Source organism: Vitis riparia, unplaced genomic scaffold (genome assembly GCF_004353265.1).
Source record: "Vitis riparia cultivar Riparia Gloire de Montpellier isolate 1030 unplaced genomic scaffold, EGFV_Vit.rip_1.0 scaffold567_pilon_pilon, whole genome shotgun sequence".
Classification (NCBI taxonomy): domain Eukaryota; kingdom Viridiplantae; phylum Streptophyta; class Magnoliopsida; order Vitales; family Vitaceae; genus Vitis; species Vitis riparia.
Genome location: NW_023269703.1, coordinates 147,338 through 169,562, shown reverse-complemented (window position 1 = coordinate 169,562; position 22,225 = coordinate 147,338). Strand labels below are relative to the sequence as shown.

General features: G+C 33.3%; 2 protein-coding genes and 1 long non-coding RNA gene across 3 annotated transcripts; 1 reads left to right on the top strand and 2 right to left on the bottom strand.

The window, feature by feature from the left end:
• Window positions 1–228: 228 nt before the first annotated feature.
• Window positions 229–4,819, top strand: LOC117910052. Its single transcript, XR_004650537.1, has 4 exons — window positions 229–723; window positions 813–950; window positions 4,399–4,488; window positions 4,575–4,819. It is a non-coding gene; the product is annotated as an uncharacterized LOC117910052 (long non-coding RNA).
• Window positions 4,820–5,586: 767 nt separating this feature from the next.
• Window positions 5,587–10,251, bottom strand: LOC117910047 (replication protein A 70 kDa DNA-binding subunit B-like). Its single transcript, XM_034824102.1, has 3 exons — window positions 10,151–10,251; window positions 6,311–6,520; window positions 5,587–6,114 (listed from the first exon to the last, which is right to left on the bottom strand). The coding sequence occupies exons 2-3, from the start codon at window positions 6,392–6,394 to the stop codon at window positions 5,914–5,916; spliced, it is 285 nt and encodes a 94-aa protein (XP_034679993.1). The 5' UTR covers window positions 6,395–6,520; window positions 10,151–10,251; the 3' UTR covers window positions 5,587–5,913.
• A 3,619-nt stretch (window positions 10,252–13,870) lies between these two features.
• On the bottom strand, window positions 13,871–19,170 carry LOC117910061. Its single transcript, XM_034824117.1, has 2 exons — window positions 19,013–19,170; window positions 13,871–16,043 (listed from the first exon to the last, which is right to left on the bottom strand). Exon 2 carries the CDS (start codon window positions 16,007–16,009, stop codon window positions 13,871–13,873), a length of 2,139 nt encoding a protein of 712 aa, XP_034680008.1. The 5' UTR covers window positions 16,010–16,043; window positions 19,013–19,170.
• Window positions 19,171–22,225: the final 3,055 nt, after the last annotated feature.

Genomic DNA, 22,225 nt, shown 5'->3' with positions numbered 1-22,225 from the left:
AAGTTGTGTTTTGCCCCGCCCATTTGGGCAGAATAGCTTTTTCATAACCCAAGTTTGCATAACCCAATATATGTCCACTATTGCCCAAAAAATTATGCTTTTCATGCACTATGTACTGTTTTATAATTTCATTTCCAAAACTACCCCTCCACATCCATGTCAGCAGCCATCTCCCTCTCCATGTTACGGTTGTGCTTTTAATAAATAAACACACAAATACTCTGAAATTTGGGGAAACCAGGTTAGGGTAAAAGGAGAGAAAGTCACAGAGAGTCCTTAGCTTCTTTCTCTTCTCTCTCTTTTCTCTCTGTTGTGTGAATTTCTCAGTGAAAAATAGAATAATCGATTCATGCGTGTCTCCGTACTATTGATCCGCAAATTTCTTCAGATAAAGCCCACGCAACACCCGACTCTGAAATCTGGGGCTCTGTTGTGGAAAGTCACAGAGAAAGTCACAGAACTGCTTGTTTTTCATGTTCCTATTTAACAAAGGAAAATACTTCTTTGTGACCACTGAGATGGACAAGTTTAACTTCTCTAGAGCAGTAGGTGAATCCATTTCAATGAATCACCACAACAATAATCCAAGTTAGTGTAGAGTTGCATGCTGAAGTCTGGCCTCAGAGCCTTTCTTTCCTTAAGGTTGCATTGGACCACTTTTAAATATATCTGACAAGGAGTTAACACACCTGCAGGCTAGTTTCTCCCCACTGATTATTTGTGGTACCTATTATATGTATTTTACAAACCAATTAACCACTCTAATGATAAAGACTTGTTTTCTAAGTCAGAAAATGATTTTTTATGGGTAGGTTGTACCAGACAAGAAATTAGTAAAGCATTTACAAAAGGAGGTTGCCCGACTTGAAGCTAAGCTACGAAGTCCAGAACCTTCTTCCTTTGCATGTTTAAGAACTTTACTGATGGAGAAGGACTTGAAAATCCAGCAGGTATGCATCGTAGTAATGTGACAATTCCTTTTCATCTTAGGAGATAATTTGTAACAAGCCAGTCAATTAAGTGCACTTAAATACTCTTTCAGCTCCTAGAAATAAATATACTTGCTATTTATTACCCTATTTATGATCTTAGAACTTTGGCTGCAATACTTTCTGTTTTTATTATTAAAATATTTATGAATGTAGAAATCCTAGCCAAGAAAAACACAGAAATAGGATAACTACAGTGTATAGCATCTGGATTGTCGTCCTCCGGGAATGATATAGTTGATTGTTTGTGAATTGTTTAGAGTATAATATACCTAGGATTACCTTTACATAACTAAAAATATCTTCCAATTAAAAGATCAAATTTTGTTTCCAAGTTGAAAATGATTTAAATCAATCAGTAACTACAAGTTTTCACAATCCAGCTTTGGATCCAGTACACAAGAGAGAGCAATATTGAGATCTATGGCTTAGGATTCAAGATCTGTTTGAGATCAAATCAAGCCTAGGGACCAATTCAAATTTGAACCCTAAAAATTGATTCTTTTTATATTCATATCACTAAACCCAATCAACTTGAATGGTGGTTTAGGTCTTTTAAGTTCATTCATTCAGTTCATTCATCCAACTTGCATATTTGACTTTAGACTTAATCACAATAGATTAAACCAAGTCAACTACTGAACAAGCAGTGCCTAGTATCACTAGTACCTCAAAAACATCTACTGTAATTTTTCATCAGAAAAGGTGAAGAAGAATACCATTTCTGCTGGTACGAATTTCCACCTTCAAGAGTAATCATGTCTTCTTCTTCACCTTTTCTGAGGAAAAATTAATAATCATGGTACCAACAGAAAACCATTTAAATTCAACACTTCATCCCCAAATCAAACCAGCAGAAAACCATTTAAATTCAACATTTCAATGTATTTTTGGGAAAGTATATAAAAAAAAAAGGCTCTCTTTTACATATGGGGTCGAAATTGATTTGATGATTTTGGTCAGCACTTCTCAATTATAGAACCATTCATCCAATGACCCACCTCAAGTTAAGGCTCAATAATAATATTTTAGAAGGTAATTTTGGGAAGTAGTATCGTTTTTTAGGGACTGTACCTTAAGTACTACCTTAGTGGCCTTTAGGTACTACCTTAAGGGCCCCTAGGTACTACCTTAGCTAAACCTCAACTCAACCTCTCCAAAGCCTCGGACCTTCCTCTCCTACCCTTACACCATCCATTTATATGCTTCTCTTGAGTGCTCAAGTGGTCCCCAAGTGCTTTTTAAGGACTGTACCTTAGGTACTACCTTAATGGCCTTTAGGTACTACCTTAGTGGCCTTCAGGTACTACCTTAAGGGCCCCTAGGTACTACCTTAGCTAAACTTCAACTCAACATCTCCCAAGCCTCGGGTCTTCCTTTGTCACCCTTAGACCATGCCATTATATGCTTCTCTTGAGTCCTCAAGTGGTCCACCAATGGTTTTTTGCTACTGTTCCTTAGGTACTACCTTAATGGCCTTTAGGTACTACCTTAGTGGCCTTCAGGTACTACCTTAAGGTAAACTTGAACTCAACCTCTCCGAAGCCTCGAGTCTTCTTTGGTGACCTTTAGAGCATCCCATCATGTGGTTCTCTTCATTCATCAAGTGGTTCACCAATGGTTTTTTGCTACTGTTGCTTAGGTACTACCTTAATGGCCTTTAGGTACTACCTTAGTGGCCTTTAGGTACTACCTTAAGGGACCCTAGGTACTACCTTAGCTAAACTTCAACTCAACATCTCCCAAGCCTCGGGTTTTCCTTTGTGACCCTTAGACCATGCCATTATATGCTTCTCTTGAGTCCTCAAGTGGTCCACCAATGGTTTTTTGCTACTGTTCCTTAGGTACTACCTTAATGGCCTTTAGGTACTACCTTAGTGGCCTTGAGGTACTACCTTAAGGGACCCTAGGTACTACCTTAGCTAAACTTCAACTCAACCTCTCCCAAGCCTCGGGTCTTCCTTTGTGACCCTTAGACCATGTCATTATATGCTTCTCTTGAGTCCTCAAGTGGTCCACCAATGGTTTTTTTCTACTGTTCCTTAGGTACTACCTTAGTGGCCTTAAGGTACTACCTTAGTGGCCTTGAGGTACTACCTTAGTGGCCTTCAGGTACTACCTTAAGGAACCCTAGGTACTACCTTAGCTAAACTTCAACTCAACCTCTCCCAAGCCTCGGGTCTTCATTTGTGACCCTTAGACCATGCCATTATATGCTTCTCTTGAGTTCTCAAGTGGTTCACCAATGGTTTTTTGCTACTGTTGCTTAGGTACTACCTTAATGGCCTTTAGGTACTACCTTAGTGGCCTTGAGGTACTACCTTAAGGGACCCTAGGTACTACCTTAGCTAAACTTCAACTCAACCTCTCCCAAGCCTCTGTTCTTCATTTGTGACCCTTAGACCATGCCATTATATGCTTCTCTTGAGTCCTCAAGTGGTCCACCAATGGTTTTTTTCTATTGTTCCTTAGGTACTACCTTAGTGGCCTTCAGGTACTACCTTAAGGTAAACTTGAACTCAACCTCTCCGAAGCCTCGAGTCTTCTTTGGTGACCTTTAGAGCATCCCATCATGTGGTTCTCTTCATTCATCAAGTGGTCCACCAATGGTTTTTTGCTACTGTAGCTTAGGTACTACCTTGAGGGCCCTTAAGTACTACCTTAGTGGCTTTCAGGTACTACCTTAAGGGACCGTAGGTACTACCTTAAGGTAAACTTTAACTCCTTGGATGTAAAATATGTTCTTGTTGTCTTCGGATGTTGGTTTCTTAGTTGTTTTCTGAGATCATCTCGATAAAAAAAATATAATCACTACACTCTGATGTGCTGCCTAGTTTTTAGGTCTTGTTGGATATCCGAGTGATGACATTAATAAGTTCCTGTGGATGGTTCGCATAGGAGGGGGGGTATTCCCTCACATCAAGGAACCTGATTATCTGGTGAGTTGTTGGTTGCTTGTAATATGGATTCTAAGTATGTCTCCTTTGGGTTCTTATTGCTGGTGTATTGTTGGTACACTAGTTTCAAGCTTTGTTCCATTTGAGATTCCAAATATTTGTCTTGATTGGCAATAGACTAACATTTAAGTTGAATCTCACTTGATGGTCTCACATTATTGGTGAATTTGCATTTGGTTGAAAGTTTACTTTTCTTTATGGCTTTATTGTGGTGAATATTGGAAACAGCTTGGATTTGTTTAATTTCCATGGAAGGTCCAAATAGTCCATGAGACATGTCTTTGTAATGTGAGTTAAGAGAATGTTGACTTGTTAGTGTTAGTGTTGGACGGCCCATCCAAATGGCATGTATTTAAACTTGCCATACAGGAATCCTAGAGACATGTCTTTATTTTCCCTATAAAGTCCCATGTCTGTTCTGATTAACTTTCCATGGTTTATAATCAATGAAGGTGTTCACTACTCACCATTGGATGGTTCGGATATACAAATTAAAACCTCCGAAGAACAGGATCCGAGTAAAAACAAAGAAATCAAAATCGGTATGCATGATAAACACCTGTAGATTGTATTCGTTTCTGATTCAGTGCAAAATTACCCACTGACCTTTTGTTGCCTCCCTTTGCAGAAAGCAAGCTCCACAACCAGCTCAAAAAAAAAAGCGGAAAAAAAAAAGAAGAATCCCTGGCAATGAAAGGCACTTTCAGAAGATGCTGTCTCCAATCAGTTACTTGTAACCCACATATTTAATATCCAAAACACTAATTCGTTCTCTTAAAAGTAATTTCTACAGCAATTTTATCGTGGTCAATCCCAAACAGGCCTTTATTATGATTTCTATATCCATATCCTCTCTTTTCAATTTCTTCCTTTCATTTTCCCTCTCATGTGGGATGGGTAAACTTTGCACTTTCTAAAGTCATCTTTAATGTCTGAACTGAGTGGTATCCTACATAAATATTTTCTACAAACTCAGAATGACCTCAGTGACAAAAGCCAACCCCTTGAAGTAGAGGTATAGAAGTAAATTGCATTCACAGCTGATTTTGTCCCCTATTTTCAATCAAGTCACAGCTAACAATTTTATATATAGCATTCAAATTGCATTCCACTCCACAAACTATACAACATTCAGATGCAAAATTGTCTTCTTACCCTTCCAGAAAGCCTATATCAACCAATCATTCAAAACTAGGACATAAAAATGCCAAAAGTACATAAACAGAATGCCACCTTATGAATCTCCACAGTAAAATTATCAATCTTTTCTCATGTCATTCAACATTGTTTTCATAATTTTCTCACTTTCATACAAGGAGTATATATTCAAAAAACAAAGAAACAGAAAAATCAGTTATATAGGCAAGAAAAGGACTTTCCCCAGTTAGACGAACATTTGTGAATAAGATTGATTGGACAGAGTTTCTACTGGATATGAGGTAGTTGGCTGAAGAAGATAAAAATTGATCACTGATGTCTGCACACTTTCTTTGAGCATAGAAACTCCCAAGCTTAATTAATCTTCCAAACCATCGATCAAATACACTATTCTGCGTGAGACCCTGGAAAGGGCATCTCAACAAAAAAAATCCAACAAATTTTACTATACAGGAGCTATATTTTATTCCAAAAGGAGACGGTTTTTGATCTTGAAGCCCAAATCAATATATATATACTAGGAGCTTCTGGCTTCTCCCTGGTGTAATAAAAAGTGAGCTACAAAATGACCCAGAGCAGGTCCCACCTCATAATTACCTTCATCTGGTCATTTTCTTGACACCTCATAATTGTTACAGTTTCTTAGGCAGGTTGTAATTTTTATTGAGAATGCACATACCATTACTGTAATATATATTACAGTCCTCAAGCTTCCTCTATATTCAATGGGATGTGTCTTAAAACATAAAGGGAACTAAAGGCATACTGCCTAACTACCCTTATCCAAATAACAAAATAAACCAAGGAGCCTATTGTGAAGTCTTCATCTTTGATATGTCCTCCAACAATAATCTGGATTCAGCTGCAAAATCAACTGCCACAACAGCCCTGGCTGTTATCCACTGCCTTTTCTCATTCATGTATTCATGTTGTGCAACACTAATCCGGAAAAGATGAGGGACCCAAATAGCTTCCTTCAATTTCTGCTGGAATCGGTTCTCCTCTCCCTCCTGCAGAGAAAATTGGGTTTTTAAAACATCAAATTTTGAATGCCAGAAGTTCATCCTTTTTTTCTTCCATAGAACCCAACTAGGCTACCAAATAAGTAACCAACTACATATGAATTAATGCATCAATGAGCAACTCTTTCAAGTTAACTAAGATTTGGACAAACTCCTAGATATTTCAATATTGTCAAGAGTTCACCTGTGATTTAAGCTTATCAAGCTCATCAGCAGAGCACCCAAATATGTTATCCAAAATGCTGCCATAATAAGTGATTGAAGTCATGCCTGTCTGCAGGTCTCTTGGTGCGCTGGCAAGAGCTCATTATACTTTATTTGTAGATCTAACATGTCAGCTTGTAGCTTTTCATATTCAGACACAGTTGGACCACCTAACTTCTATTGGACAAACCTGCAAAACAATATATATAAGAAGTTAGGTTATGACATTTGATCAATATTACATATTTACATGTCTGAGTATGATTGTTTAAAAGTATGTACATATATTACTACAGATCATATCTCCAAGCCATTACAATCCCCTACTCAGCTAAGACGTGGTATGGAATTTCCAAGCTTGTTTTTCAATGGAGGAATGAAAAGAGACTATCAGCATATGAGATAAATTCATTCTGCATAAAGTTGATCAGATGACAAATTGAAGCAGAATAAATTCTAGCATGAAGAAATTCTAGCATGATTGAGGAATGGAATCAATTTTCATGTTGGAGGAATCAAATTTTGGTTTGGAATGTTGGTAGTACAAGTTTGAGCCAACACTTCAAGTTTCAGCGAGAGTCGCGGGAGTTGCGGGACGAACTTATATTGATTGAGGTTCTTAATGTCTTCATCCTATTTTTAAGCATAAAGACGATAACAATAACAACAATAATAGTAGCAGCAACAACATTAGCAATAACTGAAAATCAGTTTTTAATTCATCAAGCTATCTACCCTTTACATTCAACCTATGCTAGAGTTCATGCTTCTCCCGAGCTCCTTTTTTTTTTAAGGAAAACAAAATCAGAAAGAAACTTCCCCATATCAAATGATATATAATATCACAATGATTGTGATGCTGCTAGCTATTTCATCAAAAAGGTTGTTTTAAGTGGGTGAGCGACTGGTCTGTCTAGCCCATTTCCAAGAAAGTGGAATCCAAAACTGAAGTCGATTACCTCAATTCGGAATACGTATAGCCATTAGCAAAATACCTACAATCTTATCTTGCAAGTACAGTAGCTATCTTGTTTTACCATTTCCAGAAATTATTTCCCAAACACCAAAACAAGCCTAAAAGGAAGTCCCATGTTTAGAGTCCATAGCAGTTCTACCATGTCAGCGAAGAAGATAGAGGGAATCAAAAACAGTTTTAAATTAAATAACCCTGAAATGATAATAAAATTGCATCTTATCTTGTTTATTTTGGAATGATATGCATCCTTCTTTGTACTTATCAGTTCATTTAAATTAACTTTGTTGTTTCCGATAAAAAATATGCATTAGACAAAAACCTTAGAACTGAATGCACTTCTGTTTTTTCAAGAAGACTAAACATCTACCCCTATTTTTTTTTATAGGTAAATGAAGATTGTATTAAATTTTTAAAAAAAAAAACATACACAACGCATACAACATCAAGACCCCACAGAGCAACTCTGGCAAAGCTCGCCTAGTACCACAGGTTACTGACCAAAAGACCCCATAGAGCTAAGGGTCCCTAATCTGAAGGGATCAAACTAAAAGAGGTACCAGTGGACTACTTAAAGAAGTGAGGCCCATAGACTACGAGAGACAGAGTTACTAGCTGTCACACAAGGTGATAAAAAGTAAGCATGAGTTGTTTGTGTGTACGTGTAAATGTATTGTGTTTCTGTACCACAACGCCATTTTTTTATCACAATTCTGTAGCACAACTATCTCAATATCAATTCCAAAAAGCTCCCACTTAGCATGAATAATCTTAAGTTAATTTAATCAATTGGAATTCAAGCAATCTTGTTGTATTTTATTTTGCTGTTTAAGTCTAGAAAAGCTAATCAGCATATTGTCCTTCTTAGTAATAAGGTACAAATAGCAATGAAATAGTATCTTAAGGTATAAATCGTTCTATCCTCTGAAGCATTATGCATCTTGAACTCAATTAATTTAATTTAAGTCCATATCAGAGCTATGAAGCTTAGGATGGATATATCAGTTGAACTCATCCATAAAGAGCATAGCATCAAACTCTTTTATCATCCATGATAGATTTGTACTTGGTTCTTATTTTTCTTTCCATAGGTGTTATGTATGTACTTTGTTGAACTCCTCATCATACTAAAATTCTCTACTACTATAGCCCTTCAGCCTCTACTGTGCCTCTCTCAATTATTGTAGGAGCCACCAGAGCAGCATCAAATATTGACTATGTCTTCAAGGAGCAACATTGGTTTTAGTCCATTAAAAGTGAAATCAAGACCAAATTCAAGCATAATACCTAATTTTCTTCCACAAAAATTTTCATCAAGTTGGTTGAAGGTGTGGGTTTAGATTTGAATGTGCCATCCGAATCATAAAGCCTTTGGTTCCTAAAGATGTTGTTCTTTAAGCAAGCAGCCCCTGTACAATCATTGAAGATTCTTCTTTACAAATAAGGTCCAAAAGTAGTGCTTTTTCAAACCTAACTTTAGGCTTGGTGTTCCTTAGTTGGGTGTTGGTACAAACAGGTCCCATTCTTCCTCAGTCGGGTGTTGGCATAAACGTTTTTCCATATCTCAGTAACATGTATAAACTCAAAAGTTAGGATAAGGATCGTGCTATGGTGCTAGTGATGTCCAATCAAGAACAACCACGTGGCCAAAAAGTTCTTCCTACTTTCTAGCTGTCTTATTTCTTTATACCTTCATTCATTGATCTAGATTTAATCATACGTCTTAGAATTTTCCCTAAAATAATTTGAAGTGTGATGAAAAGCAATTGATATTATGGTTATAGGCTACAGACTACAGTTATCCTATATAATTCAAAAAATATCATGGTCTTAGTGGGTTAGACAATAAAAACAAGAGATAGTGAATTCAGAATAGTTTCTATTCACAAAAGTGGTCTAGGATGGGTGCATGTTACAATCCTTTTACCCTGCAAACAAGTATGAAATCAAGAAGCGCTACTAAGAGAAGTAAATGGGGAAAATTTTGAAGGCCAGGGAGTTTTCTATATGCTCTGAGTGCAATGTCATGAGAAATCATGAAGGACAAGAAATTACAGTAATAAAACACTAAATGTAAGTGAGGTTTAGAGAACCATGAAGGAAGGAGAGTTAGACTAAGGTTAAATTGATTGTATGGGCACATAGCTAGAAGTAATATAATTATGTAATCTGTGTGGAGGTGGAGAGAAATTAAGAGGAACATAAATGGGGATTGGTAAAAAGATAGGCATCAAGGTTTGTTCAAGTTCCGAATGATTGATATGTTTGCAAAAAACAAAAAAAATCAGAGCTCCGTCAAGCCTGCACAATCTGAGTGGTTGGGAGTGGGATGGGACTTGGAAGACACCTATCTAATATATAGGGAAAATTGTGTTTTTTCCCTCCCCCTGTTTTATGGATCTGTTCTAGGGGCCATTAAAATTAAATTTCGCAAACCCTAAACCCACGATTTTTGAGTTAGGCTGAAAAATACCATCTTTGCCTGCAAATCGTGATCAGATTACAAAATAGCATCTTATTGTGCCATTGGATTTAAATTTCGCAAACCCTAAACCCACGATTTTTTACCCAGGCTGAAAAATACCACATTTGCCTGCAAATCGTGATCAGATTACCAAATAGCATCTTATTGTGCCATTGGATTTAAATTTCGTAAACCCTAAACCCACGATTTTTTAGCCAGGCTGAAAAATACTGCTTTTGCCTGCAAATCGTGATCAGATTACCAAATAGCATTTTTTTTAAAAATAAAAAATAAAAATGTTTAGAGAGCTCGTGAACAATGCAAAACAACCTTCAGCCCAAATCTTTTCTCAACAGCCACACAAATCCTTAAATGGAAATCACCTGCGATTACTCCAAAAGGAAGACGAAGCTCCACCGCGGTTTCCAGAAATGATCCATGAAATTGCACATCACGTTAGGGCAAAAGGAGAGAAAGTCACGGAGTCCCCAAATTTCAGAGTTTATGGGTCGGGTGTTGCGTGGGTTTTCCAAATTTGCTAACTTCAAAGTTCAAGATTTTTGTGTTTATTTATTAAAAGCACAACTTCCGACATGGAGAAGGAGATGGCTGCTGATGTGGAGGGGTAATTTCGGAAATGAAATTATAAAACAGTGGATAGTGCATGAAAAGGATAATTTTTTTGCAACATTGGACATATTTTGGGTTATACAAACTTGGGTTATGAAAAAGCTATTAGGCCCAAATGGGCGGGGCAAAACACAACTTTCCCTATATATAATATATGAAGAAATGTGTTGTGATCAAATTCTATCTCATCTACATTCCAAACAAATTGGTAAACTTAATTACCTCAAACTATATGCTTCTGTGTGGCTGCATGTGTAATTGTCTCATATAATTCCCTTCGACCTTCAGAAATCACCTAGTTTTCTGTATGATCTACTCGAACTAGTGACCATTGGGGAGCAAACTCAAGACTGGACCAACTGAGCTATTCTTAGGGTTAAAAGAGGAAGTTGAATTATACACGATTAAAAAAAAAATACGTGCCTTTCTAAATTATTTGTAAAAGGAAAACCATTGGGCATTATGGGCTTCTTTAATCATTTGGTTGAGAAACATATTGAAGAATAAGAATTGTCCTCAAAGAAAGAAAGGTGGCTTAGACAAATAGAAACAGACAAAAGTGGTGTTGTTAACAAATCTTTCCATATTTCCATAATTTATTTAAACCTATTATTTTAAGATGATCATGTGAGTAAAACATTTATAGATTTATATAGTTTAAGGTCTTTTTGGTAACTTTCTTTATTTTTTATTTGAAACAACTATAAAAAAAAGCAATTTTTAAGAATATTTCTTTGATATTTTCTAAAATAAAAATCTATTTGAGAACTTTAAATATTTTTAATTTATTTTGTATATTTTTAAATATTTTTTAAAATTAAGTTTTATCTGCAGAGCTTTATTTTCAATTATTATCCATTTTTTAGAATTATTTTTTAAAAATATCATTTAAAAAAATTATTAAAATATGTCATGAGAAAACATCTCATTTTTTCAAGGAAAAAAAATTCAAAAATTAACAAAATCAAATTCGGATTATGTTAAGAATAATGTGACTAAGGTCGGAAGACTTTATAGTGGATTTGTATTGCCTAGGTTAAATCATTTTGAGAAAATTAGGCCAAAGAGACTTCACATGCATTATTTAGAAAGAGGTGTTAATTAACTTTTATTCATAAAAAAATAAAAAATAAAAATATGATTCTTTCTAAATTAATTGTGAAAGGAAGACCATTGAAAGTTGAAACACCACTGTGGGCCTTGATCCCACCATTGACAACTGTGGAGATCTGCCAAACTTAATTGGAGATGGTGAGGGGTTTTGAAAGTTGGAGTGATGGAGTTGAGTTCAAATTTTCAAGAGAAAGACATACTCTGCTTCACCTATTATATATTCAATTTTTTTGTCACCTTCTTTCCTCAGTTTTCTTCTAATTTTCTCCTCTGTTTTTCTTACAATTTTGGTAACTATAATAACACTGAAACCCAATTTCTCAATTAAAATTTAAAATTTTTCTATGCAATTTAGATGAAAAATAATTTATTATATATTAGTAAAATTGTCATTAAAAAAAGAATAAGTATGACTAAGATAGACTAAGATAAATTGTTTTTTCCCCTCATTTTGTTCTCTTATTTTTGAAGTAAATTTAGAATTTATTTAATGAATTCTTACTAACAAAAAAAAATCAAATAATAATAAAAAATCACTTAATTTGATAAGAAATGAATTTAAAATAAATCTACAAACTTCCAAAATGAAATTAAAATTGAGGTTTAATTACATGATATCATAACTCATCCAATTGTCAATAAAATTATAATTAATTTTTTTATTATTATAAAATTTTAAGTTTAGCTCATTATAATACAATTAAAAAAAATCAACTATCAATTAAAATTGTAGAGAATAATTCAAATTGGGCTAAATATCCACTAGAGTTAATAATTTTAATTAATTTTTAAAAATCCAAATTTAGGAGGTAATTTTTTCCCTAAATTAAAAAACCAAAAATTAAGGAATTAATTTGAATAATCAAATATACTTTCAATCACAAATTCATAAATTTAAAGATGTATGTGTCACATAAAAACCATTAAGTAATTAATACAACTTAGTCTAGAAAATTTTCAACACATTTGTTAGTAATCAAACATAATTAAAGAACCCCATGACCACTAGCTAATTATCCATTTCTTAACCAACTATATAATTAATTATTATGAACTTTTGTTTTTATAATAAATCTTGTTATTTTGAAGTATTTAGAAATATGTTAAATTATGAATTACATAAACTGTTAGATATGGACTACCTTATTTGGAATTTTCTCCTTCCTCTGTTTTGCTTGCATTTCATTTTTTGGGCAGTTGCAGCCATCCGGTAACTACAATAACACTTACACCCACTTTCTCATTTTAAAAATTAAAATAAAATAAGATTCAATCTTAAAAATTTTGTATGCAATTTAGGTGAGAATTAATTTATCATATATTAGTAAAATTGTCATTAAAAAAGATTGAATATGACTAAGATAAGTTGTTTTTTTGTCCCTATTTTGTTCTCTTATTTTCAAATAAATTTAAAATTTATTTAATGAATTCTTACTAAATAAAACAAATCAAATATTATAAAAATCTCTTGGTTTGATAAGAAAAGAATTTAAAATATATCCAGAAAGTTCCAAAATCAAAACCGAAATTTAACTACATGATGTCGTAGCTCATCCAATTCTCAATAAAATTATAATATAAAAAATTATATTATAAGTGAATTTATTACAAAATTTCCAATTTAGTGAAATTTCTATAATTAAAATTCTAGACTATAATTCAAATGCATCTAAATATCCACTAGAGTTAATAATTTTAATTAATTTTGAAAAATCAAATGTTAGGTGGTGATGTTTTTCCCTAAATTAAAAATCCAAAAATTAAAGAATTAATATAAATAATCAAACATTGGATTCAATTACAAATTCATAAATGTATCACATAAAAACCACTAAATAATTAATACGACTTAATCTAGATAATTTTCAACACTTTGTTAGTAATCAAACATATTTATTATAAACTTTTGTTATTATATTAAATCTTGTTATTTTGAAGCATTTAGAAATATGTTAAATTACTTTTTTTGTGCCCAACCCCCTCTTTCCTTATAGGCGAGACGAAGGTTCTATCCTCATCATGTGAATCTGAAAATTCTCTAATCACACTTTAGGTAAAAAAAAAAAACAAAAAAAAAAAAAAAAAGAAAAGAAAAGTAAAGAGTGTTTTATGGACCTAATCTGTTTTTAGAAACTTTTTATTTAAAATAAATAAATAAAGCCTAAATTTCCAATTTAGTGATCGGGTTTAGTGCTTGAGGGAACATAAGGCCGAGGAAGTGTGGGCCATAGAATTGGGCCTTCTTTCTATATTCTTATTTTGGCATTTCTTTACCCTTCTTGAATCCCATCCCACATCGAGCAGTCACGAAAGAAATGAGATGTTCAAATTACAAGCTTCCTCGTGATCAAGAAGCGGCATCAAACTCCCAGGGAAATAGGGGGTTGGGGAAGGGGGGGCCGGGGAGAAAGGGTCCCAAAAGTCCCAGGAGTTGGGGGGAGGGGGAGTTCGAGGGGGCGGAGGGGGCGGAGGGGGACGGACATCGGAGGTGGGGTCCAGAGGGTTTCACCTTCCAGTATTTGGAATTGCTCGCTTAAACCGAGGTGGGACATGAGAAGGCAGACATGAGTGAGTAGCTCCCCGCCTCGCCGGAGCTGCTGACCGTGTTGAATCCATCCACAATGACTGGCAGCATAGCACAACATCTCCACCCACACCTCACTCACCATCTTCCATTTCTCTCCCATCTCCATATACAGTGATTTCAACTCCTTGGCAAGCCTACATGCCTCGAATAACACTGACTTGCTTTTATCTCCTTTCACCTCTTTGGGCTCAACTTCTGTGTCAACTTCAAGCAACAATCTGCAAGCTTCATTTCTGTTAGATATGGACTCGCTTCTTTGCTGGAAGAATCTTTTGGTCTCTGAACAAGTGTCTCGGAATCTAAACTCCCCTATCCCTTTTGGCAGCATAAATGGACACATGGCTAGCAGATACAACATATACTCAGACAAGCATTTGCTTATTTTGCATCTTGATTTAGGATTGGGGTCATCATCAGAATAGCTACAGAGATCGGTTGCAATATGCCAAAGGAGGATGCTGTGATCAAATTCCACGTCAACTATACTCCAACCAAGTGTCCTAATAACCCCCCATTTTGTAATCACATAATCACCTCTGTGTTTGAGTAGTGACCTGAGATCCCTGACATCATTTGTCATCTCTAGGAGCAAGCTGAAGATGGGTTCCTTCATGTCATCCACCTTCTTCCAAGTCATGTACCAGTAACTCTCTAAGAAATTGTTCATGTCAAGGAACCTGGGAACCTGATTGAACTTGGTTTTGTCTCTGAGGCAAGAATCAATTAAATTGTTCTGTGCCATGCGTCTAGACCATCTCTTGTCACTGGTTATAACTGATCTAAAAGAGGTAATGGCTCGGTAAATGGAATCAGCCAGGGAGTTCATCTTGCTGCTCAACCAGACAATGCTCCAGTCGGACAAAATCAGCTTAGTGAGGGCATAAACCTCTAGAAAAATAGCTCCAATGAGTAATAAGTAAGTAATGTCGATGTCAATGTTTGAGAACTCGTGCTTATCGATGAAGAAGTGGAAGGACGCTAAAGTAGAAATAGTGAAGGAGAAGCTGGTGGAACGGAGCAGAATGCCAAGTAGAGAATAAATCACTGTTGCCTTGGTGTATAGCACATCATACATAAAATTGAGCTCCATCTCCACCACTTTGAAGGCGTCTTCGGATGACATGTACCTGATGATGCCCTCACTGGTTTTTTCGTTATCCAAGCTAAGGATGAGGTCTGCATATAGATGCTTGAATTGGTTCTTGAATAAGAAGTAAGCTTTGTCAATATATTTTCTACTAGGAACAGTAATGTCATCACCAACGGTAGATTGAAGTGGCTTTTGAACGATGTATTCTTTGCTCATTTTAGCAACCTCCAGTTTGCCCTCCCTATATTCCTTCATGAACTCAACATAATCAGGTCCAGGATCAGGAACTGGAAGCAAAGAATCTCTAAAGTGATTCTTGCTTGCAGACCTCAGAACGCAGGTCCTCTCTCCGTACTTGATAATTCCAGCCACAAACATTGGAATGGATAGAAATGTGAGTGGAGTTCCTGCCCATGACCTCAGAAACACGTAGAAAGCCACTCCAACTTGGACAACTAGTCCAAGCAGGTGCCTTGACCACAACTCATTATCTTCTAAGGAGTAAGCCGTGATAGTGTCCGGACCACCAAGGTGCAAGAGAAGGAATGGCGCCCAAAATGCCATGAGGGTATAGTTTGGATCCAGAAGTTTCCCTTCCGAATCTCCTTGGCTGTTTGAGAGGGTACCGAGGGATACTGTCGCCACCCAGTCTGCGGACAAGTAGGCCGACCAAATCAGGGTTCTGATCCAAGGTGTGACTGTGTACTTTCGTCGATTGCTAAAGATGATTAGGACGATTTGTAGGAAAAGGCTGAGTAGAACCATGAAGCGTAGCTCCCATTCATTCCAAAGTTTCCGCACACTTTCTGGGAATATCTGCATTGCTCTCGCGCCTGTTCTCTGTAAAAAGATCAAACTGAAAACAACTAAACATTAAAAAATATTAGAGCCAAAAATGAAGAATAAAATAATAAATTTGTAAAATAGAACTCTTAAATTCATGCCAATCATTTTTCACTTTTATTCATTTGCCACTTGTAACTTTCCAACATTTGTAACTCAGCATTAAAGTTTAGCACTTAATTTTTAATCTTCAATTTTATTAAACACCTTATGAATAGCTTCAATTTTCACTTAAAATTAGAAAGATAGGTTGTTTCATCATTTTTTTCTACTTTTTTTTTTATAAACTATTTTTAAATTAAAGAATAAAAAAATAATTTTTAAAAATTTTATTAAAAGAAATAAGGGTGTTTGACAAGTTTTTAAAAAACAAAAAACAAAAACTTGTTTCCATAAATTATTTAAACAAAATGATTTCTTTTATTGAATTAATTAATTAAAATGAAATTATAGTTATGTATAGAAAAAAAATAGTAAAATCATAATTCATGATATATCAATTTTTATTTCTTATTTTTTATAATAATTAGATCTATTTTTTGAGTTTCAATTATAATATTTTTAATACTTGAAAATTTTTATTATTCAAGCATTAAAAAATGTATAAACATTTATGAGAATCACTAAAGTGTACTCATAGAGTTACATCAATAATTGTAAGGGAAAAGCCCCGACTTTAGCACTTGGTCACAAGTCGAGGAACACATGCTAATTTTGCCTTTGATTTTCTGAAACACTGTTATGGCTACAATATTAATGGATTGATATCTAACCCAAATTCAACTGGAATAAAAAACAATTGATCAAAATCTAACCCAAATTGACTTCATACCCAAAGTATTGAACCAAAACTTAACCCAACCTCATTTCTCTAAACCCGCTTGAATTCAAGGTAGTCAAGTTTTATTTCAAGTTAATCAAATTATATAATTCAAAATCCTTCTACAATGTTTTATTTTCTTTTTTCTTTTAACAAAATTTCTATATATTTTTATGAAAATTTAAATAATAAAATAAGACAATTTAGATATAACAACAAAAATATAAAAACAAATTTGTATATATATATTTTAAATGAAGATGTATATTATATAATATTAATTTAACATTTTTTTCATAAGAATATAAAAAAATGAATATTATTGTACAAGATAATATATATTATAAATATTAAGAAACATTAAATTGAATTCAAATTAGGTTTATTCAAACCCAAGGAAAATATAATGTTTTTTTAAGTTATATAATTTAAAATTCATTTATAATATTTTTTTAATAAAATTTTTATATATTTACATGAGAGATTAAATAGTAAATAAGAAAAAATTTATATGTAACAAATCTAAAAAATAAAAATATATATTGTATAATATTAATTTGATATTTTTTCTTAAAAATCTAAAAAAATAAATATTACTGTATAAAATAATATATATTATAAATATTATAAAAACATAAAATTGGATTGAAATTAGGTTTATGTTATCCAAACCTTAATCTTAACCTAGGCACAAACCAAATTGAACTTGATTTGAAAACTTCAACTCAAGCTGAATCCCAATAATAAAAATGATTATCTAAACCCGCCAAACATTATATCAAGTTTAGATTGAGTCGAGCTTACCCGCCTCAAATTGCACCCTAAGCACTATCCAATGAATAATGAACTTGTGCATTCACTTGAAAAGTTCCCTATCATCAGTGACAGAACAGTACTATATTCACTGAGTATGACTTAAGCTTTCTTTTTCCTTTTTCACACCTCACTCGTTAATTTTCTTGTTTTTCAGATCCTCCTATGCCACATTTTGTCTTCTAACCATTATTTCTTAACTTCGAAAAATCTCACAAGACTAGACAGATGATTAGCACAGAAAGATGAAGCAGATTCTCCATGGCTTGCTTCTCTTTTTCTCCTTAGACTCAACTCATGTGTCATTGACCAACTCAAAGATCAAAGGGAAATAATAATTTGTTTAAAAATTATTATTGCATAATTTTATGTTTAAAAATGATATTGTAATTGCATATTTTTTAATTGATGGATAATTATGATATTTAAAAAAAAAAATCTATTATGGTATTATTGTCTTGATCATAATGAAGCAATAGAGGATCATTACCTTGTTCATGGAAGCTAATATACAAATGTCGGTATCTTAGGTCTGCAACATAATATCTTTAGATCTTTGAAAATAATGTCTCAAATCCTTGGGATTGTAAGGTACATAAGGGGATTAGAGTGCTCAAAAGCCTCAGACTGGTAAGCCTGATTATAATGCCATGTCAAATGTTACAAAATGGTGAGGCTATGATTGCTGAGGTGGTGGTTCACTGTGTGAATTTTTTGGAAAAGGTTTTATTTTCTATAAAGATCTCGATGACCGCTTAATTCATCTGTCCTTTCCCGCTTCTGAATGAGAAGTGGTTTTTTTTTATTCCCTGATCTACGAGCACCCTGAGAAAAGTGATCTATGAAACTTACAGGTTTTCGACTGAAAAGTGACCAATGGAATAGGCTTTAGAGTAGCTCTTTCCAAATAGGTCGAGAAATAAAATTTTAAGGAGCTCTCTAGTTGGGATTCACAAGTGTAAATAGAATTCAGGTGAAACATAGGAATTCCAGAGTAAGAATAATAGGCAGAATATCAGATTAGTTCACCTTAAGAGCTCATCTTAAGCCTGTGTCATGAATCTTATGATCAGGTTTGAATTCCAGAGTAAAGAGCTGATCTTAAGCCAATGTTCGCACGGTTAGAAATAGAATTTTAAGGAGAACAAAAGTCGGCATTGTTTCAACCAGCCTAGATCTTGATACAATTTAAGCCGTTAAACGAACTCAACATTCTCCGAGTCAATCCATGCAATCCAAAGTCTCATGAATTTTAAACAATTTCTCAGAAGAATAAACAAATAAAGCATAATTAAAAAGAAGAAGAAGAAAGAAGTCGGTTTGAAAGCAAAATAAGAAGGGAAATGTACCAGAGTATGACGGTGGTGGGTTGGTTGGAGCTGTTCACGGTATTCCGCTCATGAAGGTGGGAGTAGTGTACTGGTGAGAAGGTGGATGGCCGGAGATGGTGGCCAACGGCAGTGAGAATGGTGACTTTGTGACCCTTGAATGGGTTGCATTAGTAGTTTTAAACCAGAGAAAAGGCCAAAAAAGAAAAAGAAGAGATAGAGAGAGAGAGTCGTCTCGTGGGTCCGCCGGAGCGTGTTTCTGTAGCAATAATTCGAAGAAAGTAGGTGGTCGACAGCAGTAGTACTACTTTTAAGAAACCAGAGAGAAAGCCCCAAAAACCAAAAAAAAAAAAAAAAAGGAGAGAGATTCGTCTTTTGGGGTGGTGAGAGTACAGTGGGGAGCTAATACCGATAGTGCATATAGGGTCGTTCCTTTACACGCACACATTTTTTATAAGAGTACAGCTGTTTTAAAAAATAATTTCTAAATTATTATAATAGGGAAAATAATTTCAAATCTATCTCGTCTTAAAAATCGTCTCTTTAAGAGAAGATTTTCAAAAAAAAAAAAAAAAAAAATTTAAGAAGTAAAAAATTGTTTCTTCAAGAGATGATTTTCACAAAAAAATAAAAAATTGAGAAGTGAGAAATTGTCTCTTTAAGAGACGGTTTTAAAAAAATAAAAAAAAACTAATAAGAAATCGTCTTTTAAAGAGAGGATTTTCACAAAAAAAAAAACATATATGTGAGAAATTCTTAAAAAAAAAATAAAAATAAAAAACTAAGTGGAAAATCATTTATTTAAGAGGCGACAACAAAAGTGAGAAATTCTCACTTAAATTGAAAAAAAAAAACACTTGAAAAATCGGAAATCGTCTCTTCAAGAGACGATTTCCATACTTTTAAAAGTGAGAAATTCTCACTTCAAAAGGAAAAAAAAAAAACCTTTCAAAAATCCATTTTTTCTTTTTTTATTCTATTTATACAATAATACAATTATTATAAATACATATTATAAAATTAATTAATTTTATTTACTAAATTTAATATATAAATAACATACTAAATTTAATATAAGATAAATAATCTATTATTTTTTTCTCTTACTTTAGAATTAAAAAAAAAAAACTATTATCAATTTATGTGTTTCTCACCTTTAAAGGGGAGGTGGAAATCGTCTCTTGAGGAAACTATTTCCAATTGGGCTTTTTTAAAATGATATACTAAATAATTATTTAATAAATTAATAATAATTGTTTTTAAAATTTATTTTTCACATAAATTGATAATAGTTTTTTTTAATTCCAAAATAAGAAAAAAAAATAATAGATTATTTATCTTATATTAAATTTAGTATGTTATTTATATATTAAATTTAGTAAATAAAATTAATTAATTTTATAATATATATTTATAATAATTGTATTATTGTATAAATAGAATAAATAATGAAAATGTGGATTTTTGAAGGTTTTTTTTTTTTTTTTTTTTTGAAGTGAGAATTTCTCACTTTTAAAAGTATGGAATTTGTCTCTTAAAGAGACAATTTCCACTTTTCACTTTTGTGTGGAAATCGTCTCTTCATTTTGTTTCCTTTTAAGTGAGAATTTCTCTCATATATATTTTTTATTGTGAAAATCGTTTATTTAAGAGACGATTTCTCACTTCTTAAATTTTTTATTTTTTATTTTTGAAAATTGTTTATTGAAAAGACAATTTTTCACTTACAAGTTATTTTCTCTTTCTATCTAGACAAAATTATGATAGATTTGAAATTATTTTTCTGGATAATTTAGAAATTATTTTTTAAAACTACCGTCGTCTTATAAAAAAAATCCCACACTCTTTAATTTGGGGTACATGCCCACTTTGATTCCAAAATTGAAAGGTTCATACTCACTTTTTCTGAAAAAAAGAAAAAAAAAAAAGGTGGGAGTAGTGTACTGGTGAGAAGGTGGATGGCAGTGAGAATGGTGACTTTGTGACCCTTGAAAAAAGAAGAGATAGAGAGAGAGTCGTCTCGTGGGGCCGCCGGGCGTGTTTCTGTAGCAATAATTCCCCCCCCCCACCCCCGGGCGTGTTTCTGTAGCAATAATTCGAAGAAAGTAGCTGGTCGACACTACTACTTTTAAGAAACCAGAGAGAAACCACCACGACGCCGCCCCCCCCCCCCCCCCCCCCCCAACCCCCGGGCGTGTTTCTGTAGCAATAATTCGAAGAAAGTAGCTGGTCGACACTACTACTTTTAAGAAACCAGAGAGAAACCACCACACCCCCCCCCCCCCCCCCCCCCCCCCCCCGGGGGCGTGTTTCTGTAGCGATAATTCGAAGAAAGTAGCTGGTCGACACTAGTCACACTACTACTACTTTTAAGTAGCTGGTCGTTCCTTTACACACACTTTTTTGTTTTTTATAAGAATACAACAGTTTTAAAAATAATTTCTAAATTATTATAATAGGAAAAATAATTTTAAATCAAAATAATTTTAAATCAATAGTAATTTTGTCCAAATAAAAAAGAAAAAATAACTTGTAAGTGAAAAATCTCTCTTCAAGAGACGATTTTTAAAAAATAAAAGATAAAAAATTTAAGAAGTGAGAAATCGTCTCTTGAAGAGATGATTTTCATAAAAAAATAAAAAATAAAAAAAATTAAGAAATGAGAAATCGTCTCTTCAAGAAACAGTTTTAAAAAAAATAAAAAAATAAAATAAAACCAAGTGAGAAATTGTCTCTTAAAGAGACGATTTTCACCCAAAAAACATATATGTAAGAAATTCTCAAAAGAAAAATAAAAATAAAAAAACCAAGTGGGAAATCAGCTATTTAAGAGACGACAACAAAAGTGAGAAATTCTCACTTAAATTGAAAAAAAAACATTTGGAAAATCGAAAATCAATGATTTCCATACTTTAAAAAGTGAGAAATTCTAACTTCAAAAGAAAAAAATAAAAAAAAAACCCTTCAAAAATCCATTTTTTCATTCTTTATTCTATTTATACAATAATACAATTATTATAAATATATATTATAAAATTAATTAATTTTATTTACTAAATTTAATATATAAATAACATACTAAATTTAATATAAGATAAATAATTTATTTTTTTTCTCTTACTTTGGAATTAAAAAAAAAAACTATTGTCAATTTATATGAAAAATAAAATTTTAAAACAATTGTTATTAATTTATTAAATAATTATTTAGTATATTATTTTAAAAAAGCCCAAG